At 41.0% G+C, this 9,950-nt stretch overlaps 2 protein-coding genes across 7 annotated transcripts in view; one reads left to right on the top strand and one right to left on the bottom strand.

Annotated features, from left to right (window-relative positions):
• Positions 1–3,067, bottom strand: part of sgsm1b (small G protein signaling modulator 1b) — a 14,655-nt gene extending 11,588 nt beyond the window's left edge. Inside the window, exons 1-2 of the mRNA XM_008325866.3 lie at positions 3,005–3,067; positions 1,146–1,221 (exon numbers count right to left, since the gene is read on the bottom strand). Of these exons, the coding sequence (XP_008324088.1) occupies positions 1,146–1,221; positions 3,005–3,067 (139 nt within the window). The remainder of the gene's footprint in view (positions 1–1,145; positions 1,222–3,004) is intronic.
• A 1,620-nt stretch (positions 3,068–4,687) lies between these two features.
• Positions 4,688–9,950, top strand: part of LOC103390136 (ARF GTPase-activating protein GIT2-like) — a 16,050-nt gene continuing 10,787 nt past the window's right edge. For 4 of the 6 annotated variants that reach the window (XM_008325870.3, XM_008325869.3, XM_017039031.2 and 1 more), the window contains exons 1-5: positions 4,688–4,974; positions 6,942–7,075; positions 7,904–8,016; positions 9,630–9,735; positions 9,849–9,935. In XM_008325870.3, coding sequence (XP_008324092.1) covers positions 4,923–4,974; positions 6,942–7,075; positions 7,904–8,016; positions 9,630–9,735; positions 9,849–9,935 — 492 coding nt within the window. In that variant the 5' untranslated portion in view covers positions 4,688–4,922. The remainder of the gene's footprint in view (positions 4,975–6,941; positions 7,076–7,903; positions 8,017–9,629; positions 9,736–9,848; positions 9,936–9,950) is intronic. The other 2 variants (XM_025062271.1, XM_008325871.3) reach the window with 1 other exon arrangement.

Here is a 9,950-nt window from a genome sequence, read left to right as displayed (position 1 = left end):
TCCATCCAGCCGTCCATCCATCCGTCCATCCATCCATCCATCCATCATCCATCCATCCATCCATCCATCCAAACAGACGCAGCATAGCTAACACATACTGTACTGCAGTACTGTACTGTACTACACACATATGACTGGACCAGTGCTCACTCTCTTTTTATAGCCTGGTTTCACACCTAGATCACAGCAACCTACTCCACCCCCCACCCACCCCCACTGTACAGACACTAAAACACCAGCCACCGGCGCTGCTCCAGTAAGTTGTTGACACAGCGTTCCGGTTTTGCATAATGAGGCGTAATTTGACGTCAGCGAGTCGTTCATCTCTGGATATTTGTCAGAGGAAGTGAAGGACAAACACCCACGGTCATCAGGTGTGAGTACTCATGCCAAAGTTCAGTTTGTGGCGCGGTGCGGGAACTGCACTTGATTTGTGGTTTGATTTCCCTTTTTGATCGATGACAAATTGACAAATGAGAAACTTTAGGGTTGACGTTGCGCAGCTTTTCACAGGGTTTTCTGACTGAGTGGTTCATTCAGATTTACAGTCCAACGTGGTAATAACGTTTTTAATTTCTATGGACATAAATGTAGCATCAGCGAGGCTCCTTCTAAGGAGCTCCTTTTGTTGTAACGTCATATTTAAGAGAATTGTATGAAGGGAATCTGTTTAGGGTTGGATGGTTGTAGGGATGCCCAAAGTGTGGGGCGTGGTCCCCCTAGGGTGACACATTTGTATTATGTAAGACAATTGTATGTTGGGAATCTGCCCAGCGTTGGTACAATAATCCTATCTGTCGCGGCTGTTACTGTGTTACATCACTTTTCTCCACCTTCCGACCGTTTACACGGAACGTTGAAGATCAGACGGGCAGGAATTCTCTGCACCAAACTGTTAGCATGACGTCGGCCTTCTCAACGTTCTGAACCAGTTGATCATCTTTATGAGCAAATCATAGCAACACTTTGTAGCAGAGCCTGGTCCAGGACCCAAAGCTGCTCTGAGGATACACTAGATGCGGTGTAAACACACACACACACACACACACACACACACACAGCATGTTTATTGCTGTCTACTGCACTTGGAAAATAAACAGATCAAGAAACACATTCTCAACAGCGATAATGCAATCGACTGTTACCACAGAAGGAGATGATGTGGCTGCTGTCTGTGTGAACAAATTTCCTTGTTACTGCCTCCTCCATAATTTGCTTCACCTGAAGAGAGAGTGGAAGAGAGAGAGGGAGAGAGAGAGAGAGAGAGAGCCAACAACAGTGAAGATGAGACCGGGCGTCTTCTGTGTGAGTCCAGGAAGGATTTTAATAGAAAACAGATGGATCTGATATGAAGTATCATGTAGCCATGCAGGGTCTGTTTGAGGGAAGCGCTCAAAGTCAAAGAGGTTTTTAAGATTTGAGTTTTTCCTTCACCTCTCTGTATGTTAACACGTTAATCGTTGGGAGTTCGGTATTGTAGTTCGTAGTTTCTGTGGGGTTTTTTTTTTCCAACAACAGTGAAGATACGACAGGTGTTTTCTGCTTTTCGTCTTCACAGGTTTGAATAATTCTTCTGTGACTCGCAAACTGATTTTGACACTAAAAAGAAAAAAATTCAGGACTGTTTAAATTAAGGGGTGTCAAACATGCGGCCCGTGGGCCAAAACCAGCCCACTGGGGGGTTCAAACCGGCCCGCTTGATGAATTTTGAGTATAAAAAAAATGCACAAACAAACAAACAAACAAACAAACCAAACCAAAAAATAAGTTTGACACCCTTGTTTTAAATGCATCGGAAACAGTGTCGCTGCATCACGGCTGATGCTAATATGCTAGCCTTCTCACGTAACGTTGTGAAAATTACTGAAATAAATGGTCATTTGACAAATGTTTGCAAAAATGTGCTTCAAGTGTTGTTTGTGTGTAACTCTGGCTTATTCTTATGTGATTCTTAACGAGTGTAATCAACACCTACCCTTTGATCATTTAAGATACAGATTGGCCTTCGTTAATAGTAATAATAATAATAATAATAATCTGCTGGATTTCCCGATGTCAGAGTTTCAGCCTCGCTGCAGGATCTGGTACCAGAATTGTGGGAGTCTGACAGACAGTGAGTCACGGGTGAGGGGGAGCACAGCCACGGTGTGCCTTCAAGAAGCAGGGTTTTTCTTACTGATGAATAAAACATCTTCTCTTCTCCTCCCGGNCAATCCTTCATTTCCAGGTAGATCCACATCAACACGGCTTCATGTTCAGCCGTACAACACCCAGACTGGATGATCAATATAAAAATTCATATTTTTGAATTTAATATTTTCTAAAAAACAAACAAAAAACAAAACCCAAAAATAACTGACATCAAGGTCACAACATAAAGTGTTCAGTGATGGTTTGGAAATGTTTGATTTTTAGTCAGACTTCAGATTAGGAAGAAACAGAAACGTGATTAAACTGATGGACGGGCAGCGGCTTCACCTTGATATTAAAATGATATCCATCATCATCATCATCATCATCATCATCATCATCATCATCATCATCATCATCATCATCATCATCATCATCAGTAATATCGTCATCAGTGTCATCATCACTACCACAACAACCCTCGTCGTCGTCGTCACTGCCATCATCTTACATCTTTCTTGCTCCGGCCACTCGAACACAGACCATAACAACAGACTGACTCCTCGGCTGCATCCACCGTCGTGATGATGTTAAACAGATGGATGGATGAAAAATGATAAACAGGACTACGTGTGTGTGTGTGTGTGTGTGTGTGTGTGTGTGTGTGTGTGTTTAACACGTCCATGGCTGGACGAGGGAGGAAAGATGTCCACACGCAGTCACAGACTAACACAGCCGTGGTTCTCTGCATCTCACAGTGACCACACAATCTGCCGTGAGCAGGACGGGAAATAATAATAATAATAATAATAATAATAATAATAATAATAATAATAATAATAATAAAATATAAGAATAAAAACGTGCAGCAAACCTCTTTCTTCACATTGCGCAGCAGTTTCTGACGCGTCTCGGCCTCTGTGACGGGAGGAAACATTGGTGAATCGAAGTGATCAGAGATGCTCTACAGGAAATGAATGATCCACGGCAGATGGTAACACTAAATCAAAGCCGTACCTCCCATCGCTGCTCACTGGATGGTTGGATGTGTGCTGACGGCCGACGGATCCGTGGTTATTATTCCCCGGTGGAGATGACGGCGTAGTAAACAGCCGCGGCGGAAATAAAAAGGTGGAGGACGCTCCGAGATGTACGGCGTGTTCCCAGCGACTAAATTAAACCAACTACCTCCGCTACCTCCGAGGCAACCAACACCCCTTTAAAGACACAGTAACAGCCCCGCCGTCCAGGGAAACACGGACACGCACGCACGCGCACGGACACGCACGGTGCAGTGCCTCAGTTCGAACTCCAGTCGATTTTCCACATTTAATTCCAGTGTTTCCCAAAGTAGGGGGCGGGTATTCTGGGTGGCGCAAAACCTACTGCAACTAGGGAACAACACATTTGTTAAATTTTAGGAATGACAGAGCTTTAAAAACATTCTCTAGATCAGTGAGGAATCTACAGAGAGGGGTCGCTGTTTTGGTACCAAAAAATGTATTTCTAGGAATGGTGTCACTTTCATTTTTTTTCAAAGATCTTTTGTTGGCAGTTGATGTTTTACCTTCAGTTGTTCGTTTTTGAGGGTCTGCGATGTACCCCTGCCCTCGGACATCGACAGCTAGGATTGCCTCCCGTGCCCCTCCCACCATCGCAAAGAAATAAGATGTATATCACAGAAAGCGAATGGTTAAAGAACCCGATTAAATGAAATGTAACGCACCTCAAACATTGACATAAACAGAATTTTGAAAGCTGTTGAGAGACATGTATCAACATGTTTGAATTTGTAATCTAATCTTAGCTAAAAAAAAAAAACAAAGCTCCAGTAGGTGGCAGTTATTACAGTAATGGTCGAATGCTTCTGTTAAAAACACAAAGAAAACGTGTGGGAGGATAGGAAAGATAAACCTAGCTTAAGTGAACTTTAGACGAGATAGCGTACGTGTCGCGACACACCGTACTGTAATAGCGTTACTTAAGACTAGGATATACTGCATGTGTCACGTTTTAGAAAACACTGGTTTAAGTTGTTAAAGGCACTCAGGTCCATGAAGTACTGCAAGCATTGTAATATATATTGTACTACACAATACCAGCCAGTTGTGTTGTTTACGTTGATCTTCAACATACATTTTTCTGTTGTGTTTACTTAATAAAAAGAACGATCTTTAAGCTCCAAACCAAATGCGTATTTTACTTGTTATAAAAAAACTTTTGGCAAAGGAAAATGATAGTTTGTATTTAAAAAAAAACCAAAAAAACAATGATGTTGTACAAGCAAATATACTCTATCACTTTATCACTCTAGCACCCCCTACAGGGGAGGGAGGAGACGTGTGTTTGTAAACCATAGTCAGGAATTGTTGCATGCTTTTCACGAGAGATATTTTTATATTGTGGTGAATTATCGGAGGATCTAGAAAAGTAACCCCAGGAGTACATTTTTTAACTTTGTACTTTATTTCCTGTTGTGGTGAACAGCTTGATTATAAGATTAACATTATTAACTTTTTTTTTTTTTAGTTGGTTTGGGCGTCGAAGACAAAAAGGAAGAAGGAAGCGGACGAGGATGCAGAGCTGAGGTTGTGAGTGTTGGAATGGAACTCCGCTTTGTTCAACAGTAGGGGAGGGCAGACGGACGGATTCACACAGTTGCCTCGACCGCCGGATAGAAGCACTAAAACACAGACACGGGGACGAACGGTTCCGGCTAGATTTTGTCCAGCTGTGTCACAGCGTGCCTCGTCTTTCGTGGAACTTTTCGTGGATTTTTCCGTCACGCAGGGATGTCAAAGCGAGTACGAAGCAGAGAGGTCTGCGCTGATTGCAGTGCTCCGGGTATGATGTCAAACAGGCTAACGGCAGTGTTAGCTGCCAGGCTAATCACAGCTAACACCCACATCCGTTGATCCGCTTAGCCGTTAGCTTGTTAACCTTCACTAACACAAACACAAACGTAAAATAGCGATCTGGGAGCTTCGTAAAAACGTCGTTTTGTCAGCGAATACATTGTTCATCCTTGTGAAAACACTTAATAATGTGCGTCGTGTCTGTGTCTTGTCCTTGTCATTGCATTATCATGGTGTTGTCTGAATAATGGTATTTGTTAGTTGTTTTTTTTTTAATTTAGCCTGGCTAGGCTAAATTAGCGTACTGTTAACTACCTTCTCCCCCTTTTAAAACAATCCATTTAACTGTAATTATTTTAAGATTGATGAAAGCAGGCCCGTAATTGAACTGCTGAGGAATTGAAATTTTGGGGTGGGCACTTTTAAACCATCGTGATTTTTTTTATATATACGAATGACTGACTGCTGTAAAAATGTTGTGTAAATATTTGAAGATTAAAAAAAAATACAGCAGACATATGGTTATCCTTGTGTACAGAGTTGATGTCAGCGGAGTAAACACTGACACCACTGTTGGTTGATTCTGTTGAGTGAAACTACTGTTGGTCTTATTCTCAAGTAAATATTGCATGAGATATTTCTGGTAAACAGTGTTGCTCCGTGGGGCTCAATCTGCTCGCGCATCGAGTCACAACAGCCACGGAGACAATGGGTAATAAATGTGTTGTTGCCCCGTGAGGCGAGTGCATGAGTTTCTAGAGGACCTGAATCTGTTGGTTGTTTTGTTGAGTTAGTAGTTACAGTAAATATTTCCATTACATTTACTGTATATGTCTTGTTTTGTCTGTTGACTGTTTTGTCAACATGTAACTGTATGTTTGTTTGTTGCCTATTTCCTGTAGGTATTCGGTGTAGTTAGCTATGATTGCTTTGGTATGAGACTCATTGGGATTGTGTTCTTGACAATATGCAGTTGTACAACTACATTCTTTCATTTCGTCACCGATGACCTCGCAAAGTAGGAAATCACCATCTTACTTTGGCGGACTTGGGTCCTGAAGGCTTCAGGTTCGAGCTGCCAAGTTACCACTGAGGTGCACACAGCATTTGGTTGTGTGCAGTGGTGAGCTGTGTCACAATGACAAGTGGTTCACTTTCCTTTCCGTCCTTCCTTCCTTTAGAGGTTGGGGGGTTTGTGTGTCTTGGTGCAACCTAACAGAAAAGTAATACGATCAAAAGATAGTCGTCGGAAATTCATGTCGCAACCCATTTAATATGTGTATGATAGATATTTTTCATAGGGGTGTAAGAAATTATCAATACAGTGATATATCACAATATTTTGTTTCATGATAATGTGTCGTTATTCTACAGAACTGAATAGATTTTGCAATTCGTTATTCTACAGAACTGAATAGATTTTTTTTATATTAACCATTGACATGCAATTATTTGTGCCGTTGGTTAATTTTATTTTGCTTTGATTTCTTTTACTTGCGATTACAAATGTAGATCCTTCTGTTTGAATTTTAGTAACCTGATGTTTACCTGATGTGACCGTAGCATTGCAGCATATCGCAATATATACAGTATTGTTGCCCCGTATTGTAATACATATTGTATCACCAGATTCTGGTGGATATACACCCCTAATTTTTAAGCAGTTCCTCTCCAGGGAACCAGCATTGGTTCTCTGAGGTCTAAAAAAATACTGTACCTCATTTTGGATTGTTATTTGCTGTACAAATTTTCAGTCAATTCTGTCACACATTTATTATTTTTAAAAGATATATATTTACTGTACGAACTAGCAATCAAAGTGATTAGAGCACTAACGGACTTCTGCTCCATCAGAGTGTCTGCACTAGGGACAAACCAACCAATCAGATAAAAGCAACACAGTCAACATTGTTGTGGTCGATGCACTGACGCTTCCACACCTACGTCTCGTTGCAGAGCCTCGCTGGGCCTCCGTCAACAGGGGAGTGTTGATCTGCGACGAGTGCTGCAGCATCCACCGAGGTCTGGGCCGACACAGCTCTCAAGTCCGACATCTGACCCATTCATCATGGCCACCGTCCCAGTTACAGGTGAGTAAACTGGTTCATGGTTGAGGGTGTTAAGAAAGATTTCTTGACTTATGGGTTTGGTTTGTTATCGTAGTCAGTCACAGTCAAACGAAACACCATTAACCGTGGATGAGCGATCAGTGATGGTCAGCATCATGACGTCGTTGAAATAGTAGTTTCCGACATCCCACTTACTTTCCTTTAAATCACGGGTGTCAAGGTCGTTTTGGTTCAGGGACCTATTCAGCCTAGTTAGCTGTAGCTAGTCAGCTGAAAATAGCAACACATAAAGTACATGTTTTTCACCTTTGTTTTCATGCACGTACAAATATTTAAAAAATCAAACATAATTTTACAAAACATGTCATGAACATGAAGTGTTTGTCCATTTTTTTTTTTACTTTCAAAATTCATCTAGTGGGCTGGGTTTGGACCACGGGTCATATGTTGGACCCTCTGCTTTAGATTATTTACTGCAGGCCAAATAACACCATTCAAAGCCACTTTGGTGATGACCTAATAATGTCTGTATTTCCAAAAGAATTCAAATTGTGTCAGTTATTGAAATTTTACATTTTGATGTTTTAGAAGGTGTTTTTAATAAAGTATAAACCTGTGTCACAACATGTGGATCCAGTGTAGTGAATCAACTGTGTATAAAACACGTTATTGTTGTTGAACTGGTGACCTACCAATGTCACATTTGACTTAATTTGATCAGTTCTGTTTTATTTGTGTGACATTTAGGACACAGAACAACGGACACGGTGCTGTTGTTCTAAGTGGAAACAAACAAGTTTTAATCCAAACTAGAAAATACTTGAATTGTCTCTGGTTGTCTTGTTTCAGATGGTCCAGACACTGTATGGCAATGGAGCTAATTCCATTTGGGAGCATAGCCTTCTGGACCCTTCGTCCTCCGTGAGTGGAAAACGTAAAGCAAATCCCCAGGACAGAGTTCAGTAAGTGTCTTCAAGGATTATTTTTATGTTTGCTTTTATTTTGTTAAAAACATTATAACCTAGTCTGTGAGTCTGCAGGAAATAAAACTGACTTGAAGCTAGAAAAATAATACATTTGTATTATATTGATCCCATATTTGGGAAATTGTTGTGTTAGCAACAGATATGCTGTTAACAGGCTGCCCCTAGCAAGCGCGTGCTAACCGCTACACTATTGAACCAACTAAAAATGACTTGCATTGGCCGGGAATCGAAATGTCCCATAAAGGGTTAACTGAATGTATCCAGTAATTTGATCCTTTTGTTAATTCAAAGTTGTATTAAAATCACACAGAAACATTGTGCAGCCTCTGTTTACATTGTTATAAATAGCCGTAAATGTAAACCGCAGCTCGGGAGTTAAAGAACATACGTGGTCCGGAGCGTCAGTGAGACTGAAATGTTTTTCTAGTCTGATATAAACACTGTCAGATCGGTGTCTGGCCACATGTAAACACAGTCGTCCTCGCTCCGACCCAGCGCCGAGGCGTTCAGTCACAGGACGGGAGAGCGTGCGTTGCAACAGAGATGATGCAACTGTAGTGTTTGTCAGATTGAACTTTCCGCTTCATCTTTTATCCTGCGTCTCGTCACGCAGAAAAGGAAGTCATTTTGAAATACATCAACCAGTATGTCGTTTAACGGTCGTGGCCGATGGAATAATAATAATAATGAAACAAAAAGAAAAAAAGAAACTCCTAACAGAAATTCACTGATGCGGCAGTTAAAATCAACTGTAGCTGTGATCGCAACCGACGGTTCGAACACTAGCTAACAAAACAGATGCAGTAAAATAGCAAAGGAGAAGAAGAAGAAGAACCATAAAAGGCAGCGTCTTCCCTGTTTCTTTAGCTTGTCATTATCATAGTGAAGAATCACATGTACCCACATGTAAATCAAGGGGAAGTTATGAGTAAACACCTTTGTCTTCCACCAAAAAAAGAACAGGAAGAAGGCCGAGATCCTGTGCACTGTTGGTGTTTGGTTAGAGTCGGTGAAGCCTTAGAAAGAATCTTTTGATATAAAGTGCTATATCATTAAAAAAAAGACACTCAAATCTGAATTTTTGTTGTCGTAGGCACTTCGCAAATCTAATTGGCTTATCAATATTTTAAGTATCTTTGTTTCCTTTGGATTGGTGTGCCACAGGGTTCGATGCTAGGCCCTTTGTCTTTATTTTTATATGCCAATAATCTGTGTGGAGAAGTTGATATACATTTACATTTTGGTTCAAATGACCTCAGTATTTTTTTAAGTCTTACAACTCTTAGGTAGATCAGATGTAAACATGTCATTCTCACGTAGCTGTAGCTTTTTTCCGTCATGGGCTGCTGCCTTCACAGTGTTTCACATATTGAGAAAATAGTTTCCTTTTTAGACTTTTAGGGGAAGTTCAACACTTTATTCTGTTTTCCCTGAGTTTTATAGACGTTGCCTGTTGTTATCTGTGTTTTTAGCGTGTGTTTTAGTGCTTTATGTCTTTTAATCTCACTGCGACTTATACTGTATTTACCAGGTTTACTGTAAAGGATATTAAAAGTACTAACTGAAATCTGTCACGTCGTGATTTACAGTCCCAACAAGACAGAATTCATCAAGGCCAAATATCAGATGTTAGCGTATGTCCATCGAATGCCCTGTCGAGAGGATGATAGCGTGACCTCAAAAGACCTCAGCAAGGTGAGGAAAAAATCTTTTTTGTTTTGTACAAACATACATTTACAGATCAATGTATAACATATCATCTATATATAAAACATGGCGTTTTTTCTTGAATATTCGTCTCTTCTCAGCAACTCCACTCCAGCGTTCGCACCGGGAACCTGGAGACGTGCCTTAGACTCTTGTCGCTGGGAGCCCAGGCCAACTTCTTCCATCCAGTAAGTCTGGAGGAA

Source organism: Cynoglossus semilaevis, chromosome 14 (genome assembly GCF_000523025.1).
Source record: "Cynoglossus semilaevis isolate Cse_v1.0 chromosome 14, Cse_v1.0, whole genome shotgun sequence".
Classification (NCBI taxonomy): Eukaryota; Metazoa; Chordata; class Actinopteri; order Pleuronectiformes; family Cynoglossidae; genus Cynoglossus; species Cynoglossus semilaevis.
This window is presented reverse-complemented; position numbering and strand designations above follow the sequence as displayed.